The sequence below is a fragment of the Epinephelus lanceolatus genome, chromosome 23 (genome assembly GCF_041903045.1).
Source record: "Epinephelus lanceolatus isolate andai-2023 chromosome 23, ASM4190304v1, whole genome shotgun sequence".
Taxonomy (NCBI): domain Eukaryota; kingdom Metazoa; phylum Chordata; class Actinopteri; order Perciformes; family Serranidae; genus Epinephelus; species Epinephelus lanceolatus.
In genome coordinates this window covers 2,466,644-2,488,143 of record NC_135756.1, presented here as the reverse complement: position 1 = coordinate 2,488,143, position 21,500 = coordinate 2,466,644, and the positions used below count along the sequence as shown (strand labels likewise).

Sequence of the window (21,500 nt, the reverse complement as noted above, 5' to 3'; positions counted from 1 at the left end):
AGGAGAGGCAGACAAGCAGGAGGACCTGGGGGAGCCACCTGCCAGAAAGCTACACAAGGTCCAGAGACAAACCTTGGAGAGCCGACAACTGCGCGGGAAGACAACCCGGTGTAATACTGGGGGGTTAACAAAGTGCGCTTTCCTACTCAGATGTCACACAGATGCCTGTCGTGATGACATCATTTCAGTTGTTCTGCTACAGTTGTATGTTGGTACTGAAATCCACTGAATGAGTTACATTTAATAATGTGTGTGGCAAAGCCATGATTATTAAGAAAGACATACCGTGCACTGTTAAAATGTCAGTACTGACAATTTATTTCAGTCAGAAGGGAAGTAACATCGTAGTGAAATATGAGGCAGTGGCACACAGCTGAATGTTAGTCAGTAACCACAATTTGTGACAGTCAGAAACTGAACATCTCACGAAAATCAGACATTTTTTCAAAGTAAATTAAGAAGAACCCCAACAGCAATTTAAGGACTCAGATCTGTGCTCAAAATAGAAAAATACTGTTCATAAAATAATCGAAAAATGATCAATAAAATGTCTGAAAAAATTAATAAAATGTCTGAAAAAATATTAGTAAAATATCCGAAAAATTATCAATTAAATGTTCAACATATTATTTATAAAATGTCCTGAAATATTATCAATAATATGTCTGACACATATAAAATGTCCAATTGACCGAAATATTGGTAAAATCTCCAAAAAAATGTTGATAAATAATTCGACAATCATTCATAAAATGTCCAACCAATGATTATAAATTGTCTGAAAATATTTTGATAAAATTTCCCAAATATCATTAATAAAATGTCCAAAGAATTATTTCTATGTCTGAAAAGTTTTTATAAAATGTCGGACATTTTTAATAATATATTTTCGGTTTTGTTACTAATATTTCTTCCCACATTTTATTAATATTTGTCGGACATTTTAACAATATATTTTTGAATATTTAATTGTTATTTGTCGTACATTTTATTAATATAATTTCGGACATTTTATTTATATTTTTTCCGACATTTTATTAATATTTGTCGGACATTTTTAAAATATATTTTCGGATATTTTACTTATATTTTTTCCTGCATTTTAATCAATATTTGTCAGACATTTTAATAATATATTTTTGGACATTTTATTTATATTTTTTCCAACATTTTATCAATATTTGTCCAACATTTAACATGATTTTGGACATTCTATTTATATTTTTTCTGAAATTTTATTAATATTTGTCGGACATTTTTAATAATATATTTTCAATTATGTTACTAATACTTCTTCCCACGTTTTATTAATATTTGTCGGACATTTTAACAATATATTTTCGGATATTTAATTGTTATTTGTCGTACATTTAATTAATATAATTTCGGACATTTTATTTATATTTTTTCCGACATTTTATTAATATTTGCCAAACATTTTTAATAATATATTTTCGGATATTTTACTTATATTTTTTCCCACATTTTATTGTTATTTGTCAGACATTTTAATAATATATTTTTGGACATTTTATTTATATTTTTTCCAACATTTTATCAATATTTGTCCAACATTTAGCATAATTTTGGACATTCTATTTATATTTTTCCCGAAATTTTATTAATATTTCTCGGACATTTTTAATAATATATTTTCAATTATGTTACTAATATTTCTTCCCACATTTTATTAATATTTGTCGGACATTTTAACAATATATTTTCGGATATTTAATTGTTATTTGTCGTACATTTTATTAATATCATTTCAGACATTTTCTTTATATTTTTTACGAAATTTTATTAATATTTGTCGGATATTTTTAATAATGTATTTTCGGACATTTTATTTATATTTTTTACGACATTTTATGAACATAATTTTGGACATTTTAATAATATTTAAGTTTTGAAACTGCTGTGATTTCTTCTGCTGTAATTTCTGCTGTCAAGGCCGTGTTTTGTCTTTCTACTCTCACAGAAGGCTCGCTCAATTGACTTAATGAAATTCAGATGTTCTCAGTAAATACTGAAATTTAAGGTGAACTTAAAGTTTTATGTTTTTTCAGGATCTTTGTAATATTTGTATTTTACTCTACAAATGTAATAGAAACAAAAACAGTGACACTTTGTGTATTATGAACAAAATTCAAATAAAAATTTTTAAAAACCTTTCTTCTGAAATTAAATCTAACTATTTTTTTTCTCCTGAAACTCGTCAGACAAACACGAGGCTGACAATTTTTTTTTTTTTTACTCAATATTTTTATAAAATAAACACATGAACAAACAACTGATGGAATGCTGATTGAAACCAAGGAAACTGAATTAGAAATAAAAGCGTGAACTCAAACTGAACTTCAGAAGGCAGAGCTGAAACGTTTGTTAACTCTATGAACAGGAATAAAAAGGTTGAAGCCAATAAGAAAAAACTGCCTCTTCTCCTTTAACCACACCAGCTTTAACTCCACCCTGCCGTCTGTGCGGTAGAGCACCATCACAAAGTGCTCGCCGTCATAGTCAAACGACAGCCGCCTCTCTGCCGGCGTGATGACGATGGGCGAGCTGAGGCACCAGAAGGGTTTCTGGAACTCGTCCAGCAGAGTCAACGTCATGATGCAGCATTTCTACATGGCGTAAGAAAGAACCATCAGAGCTCACGTAAAAAGGTGCGAGGTGCGATTGTTCATATCGCGATAAACAACACGTGTCTTGATATTCTAAAGTGTCATCGATCTTCTCGTCTGACTCGGCAGGAAAGTAAACAGGCCAAAAAACTGTTCTTTAAGTTTCTGTGTAAATATCTGTAGTTTTGATGGTCAGCTGGTTCATGTAGATGTTTCACCTCGCTCAGGGCTGAGCAGACGATGGGTCGTGGCAGTAAATCAGATTATTTTTTAAATAAAGGGCAGTGATTCAAACACACTGCCTGGTCTGGTTATGTGTGTTCTTCCTCATGTCTGTACAGTGTTGAGCAGACGTACCTCCACTGAGCCCTCCACTGCGCCGCTCACCCAGGGCAGTGTGATGTTCCCAGACAGCGGCCTGTGATGGAACAAGTCGGTGGTGTTGATGACCCTCATCTCCAACAGTCCACGCTGGATACGACCTGCTCGCAGCAACACAACACACTTTTAGTCTTAACAACTTAATCAGGACAGTCATCACAGTACCTGTTAATCAGACTGCATTTTGTAATCACATTACCCGTGTTAAAGGACAGATTGCCGAAGTTTTCTGACATGATCTCAGCGCCGGGTTTGTGCAGGAGGGCGTGCAGACTGTAGCCGTGCAGACCAAACTCAGGGTCGGAGTTATCCACATGTGGAGGGTCGTCAGGCTCAGAGAACGGGCTGCAGGAAGGTCAGGATAAAGACATGGAGCACAAATAAAAGATGGGATTAAAGCTAAGTTTAAGAAAATGTGACTGAACTTATTAAATCTAAATGTAATTATTTGCCTTGATGTGACCTTTTAACAACAGCTGGAGTTATTACTGTCACACACTCAACACATCTCTGCACACACAAGTTTTCAAACTTTGCGTTTTATTTTGATCATTCTGTTTTTATAAAATTGTTTGTGACATCTCAAAAGTGTCTTTGACTTGTAACTGAACATGTAGAAAGTACACAGATACAGAGAGTATTTTCAGGGTGAACGGACTCTGATACACAGATATGAATTTCTGTCCATATCACCCAGCCCTATTATATATCCTTCTAGCATGTATGAATGAGAATTCAAGGACCTGCTGTAAAAGAGTTTAATGCTGAGTCAGTTTTCCCTGAATAGTGATGAACTCACAGCTCAGGGTGTCAGGTGAACAAAACACCATTTTTTAATTCACAATGAAAATAAATTGATTTACACTGGGAATTTTGTGTACTTTGTGTGTAGATGAGGAGCTAGAGTGCATAAAAAAGCATCGATGTGTGTTTATGAACTGGCCCCCAGCCTCCTGTCACTTTGTAAAAGTGGCCCCCAGGAAAACAAACTGAGTATCCCTGCATTGACTTACACACTGATTATTTCCATTATTGCTATTTTTATAGAAATAACCAAACATTTGAAAATGTTGCTCACATGTGATCAGCTGGTTAATGAAGCTGCAGGGGTGACTCGTGACCAGCAGAGGGAGCGCTCAACTTGCTGGATAAAATTCAGCAGTTTGAGTTCACATCTGGATACACATCTGTCAGTTTAAGCAGCAGCAGCAGAGAGTTAATGACAGCTGAACGTACCAGACTGGAGATCCCAGCAGACTCCTCTCCACCAGCCTGTGGAGGTGCAGGCTGACCATGATGAAGGCCACGCTGCCGTCAACCTACACACACACACACACACACACACACTTACATTTATCTCTGTTTGTGTTCACATTAAAGAAACATGGCAAACTGGAGGTTTGTTCAGGGTAAAAAACAAACACAACACTTTCTTTTACACACAACTATCCTGTGATGCTGAGGCCGTCTGCACAAAGCACCTTAACTTTGCTCCTTAACGATTAGTTTTTCCTTAGCTGAGGAAATTACTTAAGGGTGTTGCACAGAATCTATTAAAAGACTTCCTTAGTCAAGGTCAGACATTAAAGCCCTGTTTCTGTCGAGCAGTTCAGTTCAGTGTTTCTGTTTCCACAGTGAAAATATTTATTTTGACAGCCCTAGTCTATTTGTCCTTACTTTGTTTCCTAAGGTCCTCTGTGCATCGCTTCAATAAACTGAGCAATTCCCAAAGTATAAGACCAAGATAAGGACAGAAACTTTAGGCCACCTTGAAGGGATAGTGCACCCAAAACTGAAAATTCCGCCATTATCTACTCACCCATATGGCGAGGGAGGCTCAGGTGAAGTTTTAGAGTCCTCACATCACTTGCAGAGATCCAAGGGGAGAGGAGGTAGCAACACAACTCCACCTAATGGAGGCTGACGGCGCCCCAGATTCAAACGTCCAAAAACACATCATTGAAACCACAAAATATCTCCATACTGCTCGTCCGTAGTGATCCAAGTGTCCTGAAGCCCCGACATAAAAAGTTGTTTGGAAAAACCTCATTTGAACTCTGTTTTTAGCCTCATTGTAGCCTGTAGCTCTGACTGCCTCTCTGGGCACCGCACTCATGTATGTGTGTGCTTGCACGAGACCGTGAGACATGGGCACTGCCTTCATGTATGTTCACATGCTTTTGCTGGTCTCATGCAGAAGCACACACACACGTGAGTGCGGTGCCCAGAGAGGGCACAACAACTTTTTATGTCGGGGCTTCAGGACACTTGGATCACTACGGACGAGCAGTATGGAGATATTTTGTGGTTTCAATGATGTGTTTTTGGACGTTTGAATCTGGGGCGCCGTCAGCCTCCATTAGGTGGAGTTGTGTTGCTACCTCCTCTCCCCTTGGATCTCTGCAAGTGATGTGAGGACTCTAAAACTTCACCTGAGCCTCCCTCGGCATATGGGTGAGTAGATAATGGCTGAATTTACATTTTTGGCTGCACTATCCCTTTAAGGAGAAGACTTAAGGATGTTTTATGCGACTGAAACCTTAACTGGGTTTTAAGGAAAACCTTAAAGTGCTTTATACACCCGGCCTCTGGTCTTCTTCTGCACATTAACACATCAGTATGTTTGCACAATCCTCAGTCTCACCACCTCTTCAACTATTTATTTTAACGTGCATGTGACTAATGTTAGGTTCAGAACACAGATATGTCAGGCTGACTTTTTATGAGTGTGAATAAAATGCTGAATATTTCCATTTGTGTTGCAGCCATTAAAACATGTGCTCAACACTCACCCTCCAGACGCCTACGATGAAGCCTGGCTGGTGATGCATCACTTTGACTGCTTTGTCTCTGTCAATGAACCGAGGGGGCCGAGTCCTCATGTCGAGCTTTAAGATCAGAGAGCGCCAGCCGGGCCTGATGGAGAGGAAGAGGAGGGAGTGGTGAAGGAAGGGATGAGGCCTTGTACAAGAGGAAGGAAGTGTATCTCACCTGGTCTTTAGCGTCTCCTTCCTGACTCCGTACAGCTTCATGTCTCTGATGTGATGGTATTTAGGGAACCTTCCTTCACTCCAGCGGACGATCACAGAGGACTGGAAGAACAACGCTTTGCTCTGCTTCATCGTGACCTCCTGCCCCCGCCGATCACACACCGTCAGTTCCCAGCTCACATGCAGTTCCCTGGAAAAAAAACACAACATGTGAGTGAGGTGTAGTGTTTCCCAAGTTCTCGTGTGTTTTAGGGAGCTACTTGGATTTACAGCCCTGAGAAGCCAAATGTAGATGTGACAGTCTGTTCCTTTATCATGAGCACTCGTCTCAAGCAGGTGAGAGTGGCCTTAGAAAAAGAAGAGCTGTGGTAACACAATCTGACTAAAGTTACTGAGGTCTGTGAATTAACCTGTGACCTTTGAGATTTGGCTGCTGGACAAACTTTTAAACACACACAAAAACAACAAACAAATACACTGTTCTTTTCCCAACATCCACACTGGCTTAACGTGGGCTTCAAAAATTATTATTTTTTAATTATCATCATCAATCTACCTTATTTTAATTAATCGTTTGGTCAATAATGTCAGAAAGTAGCTGCTGATGTCTTCACAAACCGTTTACAAAAGATATAAAACATTTAGATCCCACACCACTGACATTTTACTGTTTCACTGTTTCATCTCATATGATATGAAGCAGCCTACTTTATTAATGGATCTGATGATGTCACTCATAATTAACAGCCTGCCTCTTTCACATCAACACGCTGGTGGCTGGACATGAAAACCCAGAGTTGACTCAACTAGTTGACAACCAGCTTTGTAGTATCTGTTATCAGACGGCCAATGTGACGGGTTAGTCAGGCCAGATAATGAGAAAATATCCCGGGTAAGTTGAAGTGGCTTCATAGTACAGGCCTCAGCTCTGATCAGATCTACTGATCAATTGACCTATGGCTAAGCCACGCCCCCTCCACTCACTCGGACAAGCTATCAACATTCAGTGAGCGGCGCTATGGCAGGTGTCACAGTACACGACATTTCACAGGAGGCAACTGATGATTTTTGGAGACTTGTGAACCGCATCTGGTTGCCGTCACCATCAAAGACAACAAGTTAAAGTGCCACTGAAGTTAAGGTTTTTGGCTCAGAATATGAGAAAAGGATAACGGCCTTTTTACCATCTTTACCAAGAGTGTCTCTCCGTTAGTTTGGTGCTACAGTATTTACACTGAATCATTCAGCATAACGTTTGCCAACCTTTGTTATCTCTGCCATTACAGATAAGTTAATGAAGCTAAGCTCCAGAAGTTAACGTTAGCTTAACTAGAGCCCTTTGGACAACAGCTAACAATGATGTACGATCACCAAAGTACAAAACTAGAACAAAATAGGCTAATGAACTCCCAGCAAACAAGGTGACATGATGAACAACGCAGCTAGGAGCTAACGTTAGGCTAACTTTAGCTAACGTTAGCTACAGATGTTAAAGATAACTTTATATTTCTTTCCAGCAAAGTGACAATATGTTGCCTCAAACACAATGTTGACTTACCTTAGAACAGATGTAGACATCATTGTTAATCTTATTCACGTTGAGTTGATGTTGTGGTCTAACGTTACCACACAACTTTATCCAAAGGAGACACTTTTCTCGCTTGAGATGTGGTTTAAAGTGTAAAAAATACACCTGGTCGCCCAGCCTCTCAGGATACCTTGTGTCAGAGTTGCATGTACCCCATGCACACCGTTTGACCATTTTTAAACTTCAAATCTCAGAAAAAGCTCATAAAACCGAACAAACTGACTTTCTGTAATGCATTTCAATGGAAGTCCAGGCAGAGAATGTCCCAGTGTATGGGAATGGCTATACACACTGTGATTGGCTCATCACGTTTGAGGGCGGGGCTTAGCCATGGGTCAATTATCCGCCCCACGACTCAAACCCCACAAACTGCTGCTGAGGGAAGAAGAACTCATGAAGAGTTCTGCCTGTGCTGCGTTCACTGACCTACAAAACCTCTGAATTTAGAGAGGGAACACAGAGTGATAACAACAACAACAAAATGATAAGTTTGCTGACAGCCTGAACACACTACACAGAGGAACATTTCAGGGTCAGGAAAAACAGAAACACAAAAATAGGGCCCTAAATGTGATTATGATGGATAATCTATCTACAGACAGTTTCTAGTCTCTGTGATGTTTTTCACAGAAATTAACTCAAACAAATAAAAATCTGCAAAAAGGAAATAAATCAAAAAGTAAACAAAACCTTAAAAAGGAAAAACTGATCAACCGGACGACCTCATGTACCTGAGGAACCCGTCTGTCCTCCACGGTAACCCAGTGAAGGGCCGAACATTTATCATCTCTCTCCTCCACATGTTCATTTCCGTCGCATTCACAGTCCTGAAGTATTTCTCCTTCCAGTGGCCCGTCGAGCAACCCTCCACCTCCGCTGGGTCCACCCTCGGTGCTGCTGGCTTCAGATTCCACATTCGACACCCAAACTCTGACATGTAAATCCCACGCCATATGACACTGCGATGACAGAAGGTAGAAACAAAGTCAAGTGCTACTTACAGCGTACTAGAAACATACGAGCACTGTGCGGAGCAGTTATGACTTCAAATACTGAACTACTGAATGTTGGGCTGTGTTGACTCTGTCAGACTTACTCATCCTTGGAGAGCTCAGAGAACAGCTTGCTGACGTGGCTGATGTAAGACAGCGAGGTGGCATCCAGGTACGAGAAAATCTTCACCAGGATCTCATGCGGCAGCCTGTGAAGGAAGTAACCAGGTGTTACTGCGAAGAACTGATGCCACTGTTTTTATTCCACCTGCAGCTGAGTGCTGAAGAGAGTGCGCCTGCAGCTCCACTAAATGTGAGCTCAAAGATGCTGAAGGCAAAGTGGAGAGTGTCAAGATGCAGTGGCCAGGATGTACAGGTAGCCACACCTGTAGCCACCATGTTTCAGATGATTACTACAAGTTGGGGTGGGGGAAAACATCCATGCAGCATAGCATCACGATATTTTGCGAGGCCATATTGGATCGATCCTTTATTGTATACATCATTTATTTTTCCTAATACACATAATACAACTTTTGATCCTAGAATAATAAAATCAGTTGCTTTATTAGTCCTGGTGAGGTCAGCAGAGGTCTCAGTCAGCGGCATTTGGCAGGAAGTTCATCAAAACAAAGATGGAGACAGAAATCAGAAATGTGCCATCAGCGTTTAAATCAAACATCTGGACTCATTTTGGATTTTGTAACACAGAAGGAAAGGAGGACCTAGGTATGACACGTGTGATTTACAGCTGTGTCATATAAGAATAAAATACTCTGGGAATACTAAAACATGAGGGCTCACCTCACGCCACCATCCAGAGATAGCATTAGCTGCTGACGGCCAAGCTAACGCTAAAAATCAACCAACACTGGACACTCTGAGCTCGATGAAACTACCATCAACTGTGAGAAAGAAAGAAAATAACACAGTCCATCACCTACTTCATGTGCGAAGATCTGCGTCCATACAGCTGATGAAACCAAGGCTTTTGTTACATGCTAAAAACACGTGAACCCAGGTATGTGACTCCGCCCCCATGTTTTTTCACCATCACAGCTGTTGTGCCAGGTGAACTGGTGGCTGGATTAACTGGTGACAGAGACAGATGTGTGGTAGGCGTGGCCTTTGAGAACCTGTTGTCAGCTAAACAGGAAATGAACATTTTGAATGCGTCACACCTCTTTTACCTTCATTTAGCGCTGTCATTTGAAACATGATGATAAGAAAGGTTTGCTGGACATTCATTTTATTAATGGTTCAAGTGATCCACTGAAGCCCTCCAAAGTAACGTTGAGCCACGGCGATATCAAGCCAAGACGAGAGCCAGGAGAGCATCCTGTGTGACATTCAGTAAAGGTTTCACAGTGATAAAAACCTAATGGATTCAAAATGTGAGAGAGTTGAGATATATATGATATATATGTTGTAGTCATGCGATATAAGTCCATACAATTGTGACGTTACAAACAAGGACCACTTGGCTTTTGGCTTGGTTTTTCCCCACAGCAATTAGACTCCTCAATCAGACCAAGTGGACATGGAACTGTTCCTACTGGCACATCATTCATATTAATTATCCATTTTAGTCCCACAGCTTATTCATTATTGATCTTATTTATTCAATTTGTTGCAACAACGCCAGCAAAAGGCCACGCCAAAGGCCACGCCTACCACACATCTGTCTCTGTCACCAGTTAATCTGCAAGCTCTACAGAGAAGTGAAGCATAAAGGTTCATTCTCACTGCCGCGATGCAGAAATGCGGGATGGATTTGCGGAATATTTGCACAGCGCTTTTCCGCGTTTAAACCGGACACACACAGTCACGGTACAGACGCAGTGTGTAATTTCGCGTTGTTGTGTTCCAAGTCCACACAGTGTGGGAACATGGACAAGAGTAGCAGCAGCAGCAGCAGCGACAATGACATTATTGTCATTTACATTAACTTAGCTAGCACTAGCTAGCAAGCTAAGGTTTAACAAGCGTCAACATCAACTTTCTTTAGCACTTACCACTCTCACCGCAGCCACCAAGCTGGACAATGGACTGCCAGACGTTATCCTTTAATTCATTGTTCATAAAATCACCCCGTCTTTTATCAAAAATGACGGGGTGCTGTGAAACGAGGTTTATCAACCTGTCTCTCATACTGTCCTGCCTGACCGGATTTTGGACTCTCCCGGGTCTGTGCGTCGTCACTATTAACAAACAATTTCATTGGCCCAGCTGTGTAGTTCCGCCGGCGAATTCCACAGGGGTCAAAGTCTGGGCGGAAATCAGCTTTTATATTTTCCGGGAGAATAATCCACGCGGATATTCACCCTCAGTAAGAATGGACTTTAAAGCTGAGGAATCTTTGAGTACAGCAGGAAGGGTGGCGTTAACCTGTGACTTCAAGGTCAGTGATTCATATGTGACCCTAACATCATCTGACAGAGGACTGGAGGCTGAGATCATTATTTAGAGTATATTAGCAAGAACTTACATTTATTTATTTAACCTTCATTTAACCAGGAAGGGTCCCACTGAGTTACAGTAACTCTTCTTCCAGGGAGTCCCGGCCAAGACTGGCGGCAAAAGTTACAAGTACACAAAAGACAAGACAATGGACACATACTAAAACCACGAGAACACAAAGTCAATGAGAACACATTACACTCAGTAAGACACATAACAAGGTAAAACAGACATACTATTGAAAGGCACCAGGTTAGAAGCAGTGACACTGTTCAGTAATGCTAGAGCTTTTTAAATATGTTGAAAGGTGGAAGTGACTCCAGATTTGAGGTGTTTTGGAGTTCACTCCAGGCGTATGGTGCATATGAAGAGAAAGTTGTTTTACAAAGTTCTGTTCTTGTTGAAGGAGTGGTTAATAGTATTTTTTCTGACGAGCGTGTGCTGTAAACACTAGTATGATATGTGAGCAGATTTAAAATGTGAAAATGACTCTCGCAGCTCAACAGAAAACTCCATGCATGTGAGTGTTGGACAGTTATGTATCTTAACAGCCTGTCACAGGTTACAGCGTGATGACAGAGGAGAATAGTTTGGCACCAACCACCATGCCACGTTCAAAGTCACTTTAATCACCTTTCTTCATCATGACTACATGCACTGAGCTGCTGCCACGTGATTGTCAACTAGCTATCTGCGCTAAGGAGCCGTTGAACAGGTGTACCTAATAATGTGGACGGTGAGTGTAGTTGCAGATCAATTGGCCAACCAGGCGACACAATCAATCAATGAATTAATTACCAATAAACATAAAATTAAACAATTTAAATTAAATGTATTAATTGTTTTTAGTCAATTAAATGTTATAAATAAGAAATATAAAATATAATCTGCAGTGTCCTTTAACTTTGTCTCTGTAAGGAACAATAAAGTTATAATTTGACACCGTTAATGGCGGCAGAGACGAGCTAACATTAGCTTACCTTTCTATGAAGTTGTTCCTGGATGGAGACGTTTTAATGTGGGGAAAATGTGATTTATTTCCCTCTGCTCTCGGGTCCGGGCGGCTGAGACACAAAATAAAAACAGATAATATTAACATTTAATCTCCTCGACGTGAATCTTCGGTGTTGTCCCTGGTGCTATCCGCCATGTTACCTGAGGCTGTTCCCGCTAACAGAGCTCGGTGCTGCCTCCCGTTGTCTCCTCCTCTGTCCTGTACCCGGACCCGACCGTCCTCCGGCCGTACCCGGCTTTCCTCTACCACGACCCTGCTGTTGTCCAACCGGAGCCGGCTGGACGGATTTCCTCTCTAAACCCTCAATTAAACTCCGAAAAAACTCCCCTCGTCCCGCCGCCATCTTGGCTCTTCTCGAAGCTGCCGTCGCCAATCACGCAGCCGAAATGACTTCCGGTCACCTTGACTTTATTTGGTCAATAGCGCAGCCACACCGCTAGAGGGCAGTGTAGTTATGATTCTGGATTTATTGATTAATGAAGGCGCCAGTGAATGAGGGATTTTTCTGTCCTTTATGGTTTGCAGAGTGGTTAATTGATCTCTGATAGATATTTGCCATAATGTAAAACTATCCCATTCTGTGTACTAGAGAAAGCTTACATACAGTAACTCTCTGTATACAGTGTATAAGACAGCCACATTACCCATGATGCAGTGGAAACTGCAGCTTTTTACTGTCACAACAGATTACAGTATCTTACTGTGTGGTGGTAAATAACTGTAGAAATTACACAAATGCTCTGATGTAGGTTTAATAGACCGAAAGCTCAGCAATAAAGTGAAGTGCAGCAGAGATGTGTGTGGAAATCTTTCTCTACCAAATTTTAAGCATTAAAAATATATAAAAAATGAAAAATAACATTTGGTGGGGAATATTATAAATAAGGCTATACAATGAAAATGAAAAAATGTATAACATGTTTGATTTCTGTAATTTATATTTGTTACTGAAGTTGAGCAAACATGATTGGGGCATGGCAGTTTTACCTACTTGTGCTAAATTTGAGGAATTATTTTAAGTAGTCCATACCCATTGAGTACAGCATACCATACCATGACTTAGTCATACCACAAATTAGAAAACACCAACATTGGTCCACAGGGGGAGCCGCAGCGATCGGTCGCATTTTAGCCATTTTGAAGCATTTTTCTGTTGTTATAGCGCCACCCAGTTGCCAATTAGAGTTAAATTTCTCCAGTCACCTTGAGGCGTCCTGTTCTACATATCTACCAAGTTTAGTAAAAATCCATATGGCGGTTAGGCCTAGATAAGAAATGAGCTCTCTAGCGCCCCCATTTTGTTTGATGGGGTCAATAATGGAGGGGTCCCCTCAGATTATGTGTGGTCATATGCCTACAAAGTTGCGTGGTGATGGGTGAAACCCTTGAGATGTTATACACCTTTATGTGATGAGCCACGCCCTCCGCAATATTCATTGCCTTATAGAAGCTCAGTTTTAGTAAGTTTTCCAACTTTTGCCAAGAGGGAACTTTAGATATTGGTCCCTAGATTATGTTCACCCAGTTTCATGCAGATCGCTCAAACTTCCTAGGAAGAGATCCATTTGAAGTGTTTTTCAAAAAATTCAAAATGGCGGAAAATCTATATAAGCGGAAGTTATGGGTTCTTGAGGCAAATGTGTTCCTCATGAGGAGAGGCATCTCTGTGCAAAGTTTCATGTCTCTACGACATACGGGGCATGAGATATGCCCATTCAAAGTTTGACATTTCAATGGGTTGCTATAGCGCCCCCCTTTGGCCAATTGATGTAATATTGCTTCATTGGCATCCTCCCATGACCCTCTACCACTGTGCCAAATTTCACATGGATTGACCAAGTCAGTGAGGAGAAAAACGTGGAACACACACACACACAGAGTTTTTGTCATTATATAGTAAGATAAATAAGGAAAAATAACATTGCGGGAGGAACATTGTCAATAAGGCGAGACAATTAGAGGAATTATTTTAAATCTGACTAATCCTGCACACGTCATTCTATTCTATGGTAGAAGTGGGTTAACTATGTTCGACAAGCTTTTAGAAAGAAGTGAGAGCCCATTTTACACACACTATACCACATTATGTCATGGAGACTCAAACCCACCTCATTTTTAATGTGCAGTTGAACTCTTTCAACAGCAGGCTGTTCGTTACTTCACGTCCCCCTTCACACCAAACTTCACGTTTCAGCTGTTTCACCTGGAAAACATTAAAATAAACATTTACAAAGAAGGAGTGGTGATGTCCTGTGCTTCATTCTTAATTCTTCTTCTTCTGTGGTGGTCACGACAACAAGTTTACAGTTGGTAAACAATGGAGGAGAAACTGGTGGTAGTGGTTGCTGGATACCCAGAGCTATACGGCCTGATGATAGACAGCAGGTTGTCAAACTGCCCCTGAGTCATCCTAAAATCTGCCTGTAAACGTCCATGATGGAGGAGAAGCTCCTGGACCAACTGGTGGTACTCCCCATGATCCAGCCTCTTTTTTAGGGTCTCATGTACCCACACAGATCTCTGTTTATCTGCTGACAGCCTCTCACCCTCAACCAGAGCTACAGACAGCACCCTCTGCCTCAACATGGCAGCAGCTACACACTGATTACTGCAGGATACATAAACTGTAGATTGATTACACAGGGAGGTTAGGGTACAGAGATGAGTCTGTGGTTGCCTGGCAACAATAAAAAGGTGCAACAAGTGTTTTGTTTTTTCACTGGTGTCATTTAATTAAAAGAATGCAGTGTGGCGCGACTCACGGTTCGCAACCTGCAAAGTGCTGTCTGTGTGACCAGGGCCTTAGTTGGTTCTGCTGGTGTGTGTGTTACACAAGTCCCTCTGTAATTCAACTAAAAGCTGTGAAACCTGAGACCACGCACACACACACACACACACACACACACACACACACACACACACACACACGCTGACTGAAACTTTACTGTCAACACGACACTGCCTGGAAGCGACAGTGAGAGCGCTCTCCTGTGTCTCTGATGTAAACGTGTTGTTGGTCTCCAAGCAGCCAAATAAACAATCACACACAGTGTAGGTGATGATGTCCTCTTATGGAGAACAGTGGACGAGGCAGAGATGAAGAACATCGCTCTGCTCTGCTTCACCTTCAGCATCATCCTCTGTTTTCTGGGACTCTGTGGTTTAACTCTCTCCTGGTGAGTATCTTTGGTTTCATCATTACTCCAATCAATCAGTCGATCAGATTTTATTTATAAAGCTCATTTCATACAAAGTAAGCTCAATAATAAATGTGCTGTGAAAACTGACAACATGGAAACAGATTCCGTCCCCTAAACAGAGGGGGGGGAGCAGGGCTGCAGTCTCAGCCCCACTGTTTAACTAGAACAGTCAGATATCTCTGGTCTCAGCCTTTCTGACGCAGAAATTAAATGCTTACTGTTTGCAGATGATCTAATATTGTTCGCTCCATCTGAAGAAGCATTATAACAGCAACTGGATCATCTGCAAAACTTCTGTCACACCCGAGTCCTGATGGTTAATCTGGAAAACTAGAATTATGGTCTTCCAGAAATGCCCCAGTGTCAGGGGAACCCAATCAGGTTCCTACTGGGCTCTGCTGACATAGAACACACACACAGCTGCACATATTTAGGACTCAAAAAACCTCAACAACAAGTTTCAATCTGTCTAAAAAAGTCTTCAAACATAGATGCACCTGTTAGAATCTGGCTCCAACACACCCAGCTGATGTCCTACACACACACACACACACACACACATCTGTGAGAATATACTCAAAGTCCACAGGAACACCCCAAACAATGGATGCCGAGCTGAACTTGGCCAATTCTCCCTTTTAATTAGGATTCAACAAAGAGCAATCAAATTCTACAAACACCTAAAAACAAGCCAAAATAAATAATAGCTAAAGAAGAAGAAAACTACATCAACTATTGGACATCTACCACAAAAACCCAAAACTAACTTCAATGCTATTTGGCTTTTAACAGACAGTACACATTCACCTCATACGTTTTTCTCTCCTTTAAAGGGATAGTGCACCCAAAAATGAAAATTCAGCCATTATCTACTCACCCATATGCCGAGGATCACTACGGACGAGCAGTATGGAGATATTTTGTGGTTTCAATGATGTGTTTTTGGACGTTTGAATCTGGGGCGCCGTCAGCCTCCATTAGGTGGAGTTGTGTTGCTACCTCCTCTCCCCTTGGATCTCTGCAAGTGATGTGAGGACTCTAAAACTTCACCTGAGCCTCCCTCGGCATATGGGTGAGGAGATAATGGCTGAATTTACATTTTTGGCTGCACTATCCCTTTAAGATTTAAAATAATAATAATAATAACTTAAAGGACACAGAGAAAGGTCCATAGCATACCACATAAAAAACAGACAATCATCCATGTACAAAACTATGACATAATAAATCCAATATATGAAAAAAATATTTTAAAAAAGACAGGAAATACCATCACAATATTATGCAAGTTCATAAAAATGGACAAAATTCATTAAACTGCATCCACACACGCTGGAGAGCCAGTGGCTCCACAGTCTGGATGAAAACCTGACTGAGATATAGTCATATATAAGATTATGTAATAAAGCAGAACATAGGCACGTCATCAACACTTACAAACATCTGGCTGGCACTGCACCATCATGGAAGTTTAAGAAGCAGTCTCATTCCATCATCACAGGCCACATTAAGTCTCTGCATGTTGCTCTTCCCACAGGAGCGCCACAAGTGGGCAGTATACAGCAGAGTGCAAAAATACAAAGAGCTCCCTTCACACTAACTGAACATAAACTGAATTTGCAAGCAGCATATTAGAGCTTGTGCATACAACTTGTGACACTGCCTGTCTTTGTCATCAGATAAATCATTGACACTATGATGGCTGAGATATTTAATCTCATTACACACTTTAAGAGCAACACCAGATAAACATAATTCAGGAAATACTAGTTTATTGTCTTTAAATGTTTATGCATTTGTAATAATACATTTTTTTCTTTAAAAATTTTCACTGTCTTGAATTGTAAAGCTTATTAAATTGAATTGGGGTGGAGACAAATAGACAGAGAGAGAACAGGTAGGTCTAAGCTTGACTTTAAAGGATGATGCAGTAACGGAGACTGTTCCACAGAGTGGGGCTGTAATGACTGAATGCACCTTCGACAAATTTATTCAGGATCATGGGTACTTTTATGAAAACAGACTGTGATTAAAATAACACGCAAAGTTTGAGAATAAACAGCTGCACAACATGTGAATGAAAAATGACATCAATAAACAACAGGAGTGTACGTTAACTTTGTGCACACAGCAGTGGAGCTGCAGAGGTTTAAAGGTTTGCAGCTCAGGACACTGAACTATAACATGACTATAAACGTCGTTTTGCATCTGTCAGTCTTTCGAATGAATCTACTGCTGGAAAATGATTTAAATCTTTTTATCTATTCAGGCTATTAATATTGTTTCCCCCCAGAATAGGCCTCATATATCTGTACATCTCTATATCTATCGCTGTCTACATGTTCTGAGGGTGACAATGACAGGGATGGAGAGGTAGTAAGAGCATTTTTGGCCCACCTGGTCTTCCATACATGGGGCGCTCACTGTACATACAGCAGGTAAAAGAGTGGGGTATGTGGGGTATTTTCCTGCAGATCAGGACATGGAAGTCTGTCTTCATCTTTCACAGTGTCAGACAGTAAGACTGAGTAGATGGCAGGAGAAACTGAAGGCCAAGTTTGATTCCCTTATTGTTCAGATGTAGGTGATCACAGGTCAGACTGTTTCCACAACGAGTCAAAGTGGTTCATAAAGCCATAACGACTGGTCAGCACTGTGAAGATGGAAGGGGGGATGCAAGGGATCTGGGAAAGAGAGTTCCCCCTTGACCCAGGGGGAGGAGGGGACCGCCGACGACTTGGAGGGAGGAGGGAGTCAGAGGTCATCAGCTAACTCCACATCAGGTAGTCAGGACACGATCTGAGACTAAAAGTTTGTGAAAGAGCTTCTCCAAGGACAAAAGTTTAGATTTAAAGAAGGACAGTTGAGCAGGAGCCATGCTAGCACCGACAGCTAGCAAGTGTTAGCAGTCCGGTCTCTCAAGTGAAGAACCCACGAGTGGACGGGCTGAGTAAGTTACTGTCCGTACACCCAGCAGAGAGCTCAGCTTCTGCACCCACTCAGATGAGAATGTCAGAGTAAAATAAATAAGCAGAATTCATTAGAAACCTGAGTAGAGACGCGGCTAGCCTAGCCACCAGGCTAAAAACAAAGCTAGGCTAAGCTAGCTAAGCTACTAAGCTAGCAGCGGGAGGCAGTCCGGTATCAGCTGACAGGTGAATAAAATATTACCTTGTTAAAACAGGTGCAGGACAGGCAGGGTCTAAAAGTGTGGCGTTAAATTCTGGATTAAAAACTGGATAAAATAGAAAAAAAAACAGTAGAGCTGCAGACGGACACACACAACGCCAGCGCATGCGCAGAAGAGAAATCGGTATATTACTCAGTGTGACGCGTCGGTGTTGTTGCCATGGTTTCCTGCCGTTTGATAACTGCTGTCAGTAAAGATGTGTTCACTGGCCTGCTGGTTCAGAGCTCTGATCTTCGGCAGTAAGTAGACCTTGAGTTAAGATTGAATTTGTTAGTTTTAGTCAAACCGCTTTTTCCAAGGTCAAGAATTAACTCTTTAAATGCTCTCAGTACTAGTGAATGACTTCATTAGGTCTCTGGACAAAACCTTTTGATTTGCTGCTCGATTGTAACTCAAGGCCCTGATCACACAGGATGTGTTCTGCAGGCTGCAAAAGTTAGTTAAAAAGTTAGTTTATTGTTACCAGGCAACCACACCATCACGTCCTTACCCTTCCCTTGTTATTACTCTACTGTTAATATATTGTGTGTATCCTGCAGTAATCAGTGTGTAGCTGCTGCCATGTTGAGGCAGAGGGTACTGTCTGTAGCTCTGGTTGAGGGTGAGAGGCTGTCAGCAGATAAACAGAGATCTGTGTGGGTACATGAGACCCTAAAAAAGAGGCTGGATCATGGGGAGTACCACCAGTTGGTCCAGGAGCTTCTCCTCCATCATGGACGTTTACAGGCAGGTTTTAGGACGACTCAGGGGCAGTTTGACAACCTGCTGTCTATCATCAGGCCGTATAGCTCTGGGTATCCAGCAACCACTACCACCAGTTTCTCCTCCATTGTTTACCAACTGTAAACTTGTTGTCATGACAAACACAGAAGGCCCGCCTCTGAAATCATCCCATTGGACAATGGGGGAAAGGCAGAGATGACGTGGGGCGTTTTTCTGCTCTGAGTTGAAGTTTTTTCAGCTCCAGCAAACATGCTAGGCACCCAGACCGCAGAAACGCGAAGTGCATAGCAACACAAAAGCTTCATTCTCATTAAAATCAATGTCAAGAAGACGCCTCCAGCTGCTAAAACGCGTCCTGTGTGATCAGGGCCTTAAGGAGTAGTGTGTGGGATTTAGTGACATCTAGTGGAGAGGACTGCAGGTTGCAGCCAGCTGAAACTTCTCCCATGTGTTCAGGAGGTTTTTACCAAAAGCATCCACAGAGGTCACTTCCTCTACTGTAGAAACATAATGGACTGATTGGTCAGAATTTCCATGTGGGAAAAATCCAGGAAGTAAAGCAAACGTTGAAGAAGAGTACACTTGCAAGATAAATGTGACACTTTCTAATGTCACAATGGAGGGACAACTACGCAGGTTGATTTTAGCGCTGCTCATCGTGGACTATATTGCTGTCATTGTTCATTTTAGTCAAAGCATACAGTTTGAAAACGAGGCGCGGCTCCAACTAGAAAACAATGTTTTGATGCATTGGATGTGCTGAATGTGCATATTAAGGCAGTACAGGAGGAGGTGCACGTTAATAATCCTCCAGGACTGTAACATGCTCATGTTTAACCCAAACAATGTGTCATGTGACTGCAGTTGCTTCACATCCAGGTCGCAACACCTTCTCACCACAAACCAACCGCACCAGAGTTCCTTTGGAGCCGGACCGAGACCTCCTTGCTGTGTTCACACCTGCCCAAACGAACTGCATTTAAGCCCTGTTCGGACGGGATTAGTTTAATGTGGAGACGTGGGGTAAAGTAAGTATTACCAGGGATTTTAGTTTCATCCGAACGAGGCATGTCTGTAATCATTACAGATAATGTGAGTAAAAATTACAGCGACTTTTGACTTCTGTAAAACGCTCCGGAGAAAATACCTCGAGTAATATTAATCCCGTGTGAACATGATCCTCTGTGTTTTTCTGCTGATGGAGGAGCTTGAAGAAACATTTGGTGTTGTCGGCAGTCGTGATAGTGGACATTCTTCTAATGATGGCATAGCCCTACGTGGGAGACCAATTAAGAAGGTGGAGAAGAAAGCACTTTCCAGAGCCACGAGACTTCTGGTTGTGTTAGGTCGGCCTAATATAAATCCATATTGCTAATCGTTGTGTGCACACAATCCTGATCATGGGCAATATTTCATATTGGGCTGATCACTGATTATTATTATCCTTCAGCTGATGCTTACAGGAAGCAACATGCGACATGGGAGGTGACACCAGGGTGCAAGCCGAGGTACCACTCCCATCTCTGGTAGAATTATGGAGTTTTATTGTCCCGTGTGAAGTGGACTTTTATATTTCAGACATCCTGTGGTAAACTGACATTAGTACGGAAGTGTATTGCATTCACTTGACAAATAAAAAAAGTCCTGTTTTTCTGAGTAATTTTTTTCTGTTTTTTGGAGTAATTTGTTTATTTTTCTGTTTTTCATGGTATTTTTTTTCCTGAACGAGGAGACAAGATACTTCAAAATCTCGCGAGAAGCTCCCACCTGGCACCTGCAAGTGACCCCTGCATCCATGGTGACTCCTGCTCATGGATGTATTTTGCATCTGTGCTCCTGCTCCTAGACAATAGAGTGTGCCAGTAAACCCGGAACTCCGTTAGCACTTTTAGCACTTACGGTTCTCTCGTCTAAAAGTCAATACGTTTTTTGAATGGGATTTTGGTAAAATGCCTCAAATAAGGTCTGTGGTTAACAAAAACTTAAGCGAGTTTCAGGTTTTGTTCTACGACATAAAACACGTCAGTAAATACCCTTCTTGTGAATTTTGAAGCTTTTACGTGTCGTAAAAAAGGTGGTTGCTAACAAGTTGCTCAATACGACTACAAACCCTGTCGGGGACATTAAACGTCATCACCCCCGAACAGGCGAGAGTGCTGGCAGTCCGCCATTACAGCTTCTTATTTAGCTTAAACAGTCCGATTTCCCCATTATACAATGTTTTTAAAATAAAGCGGCCGAAATCAGTTGAAAGCTTAGTGGCGGTGACGTCAAGAGTCATGCAACCGTGGAGTAGTCATGTAGTCCGTTAAAGCCTAACGTTAGCTTTTTACT

The 21,500-nt window shown here is 41.3% G+C and overlaps 1 protein-coding gene across 2 annotated transcripts; it reads right to left on the bottom strand.

The window, feature by feature from the left end:
* Positions 1 to 283: 283 nt before the first annotated feature.
* LOC117249498 (F-box only protein 15-like) lies at positions 284 to 18,560 on the bottom strand. Of its 2 annotated transcripts, XM_033615196.2 has the most exons (11): positions 18,425 to 18,560; positions 14,162 to 14,256; positions 12,019 to 12,102; positions 8,683 to 8,787; positions 8,318 to 8,545; positions 6,000 to 6,188; positions 5,801 to 5,924; positions 4,245 to 4,327; positions 3,208 to 3,353; positions 2,985 to 3,109; positions 284 to 2,627 (listed from the first exon to the last, which is right to left on the bottom strand). In XM_033615196.2, exons 2-11 carry the CDS (start codon positions 14,164 to 14,166, stop codon positions 2,361 to 2,363), a joined length of 1,356 nt encoding a protein of 451 aa, XP_033471087.1. In that variant the 5' UTR covers positions 14,167 to 14,256; positions 18,425 to 18,560; the 3' UTR covers positions 284 to 2,360. The 2 variants fall into 2 exon arrangements, with proteins under 2 accessions (XP_033471087.1, XP_033471086.1); XM_033615195.2 differs by lacking the exons at positions 14,162 to 14,256; positions 18,425 to 18,560 and adding an exon at positions 12,194 to 12,425 and having other exon boundaries at positions 285 to 2,627.
* Positions 18,561 to 21,500: the final 2,940 nt, after the last annotated feature.

Coding starts and splice junctions, on each gene's coding strand:
- LOC117249498 (XM_033615195.2), bottom strand. CDS start 12,396: ATGGCGGCGGGACGAGGGGAGTTTTTTCGGAGTTTAATTGAGGGTTTA. Junction 4,328..5,800: donor TCATCGTAGGCGTCTGGAGG/GTGAGTGTTGAG, acceptor GTGTGTGTGTAG/GTTGACGGCAGCGTGGCCTT. Junction 3,110..3,207: donor CAATCTGTCCTTTAACACGG/GTAATGTGATTA, acceptor TGCTGCGAGCAG/GTCGTATCCAGCGTGGACTG.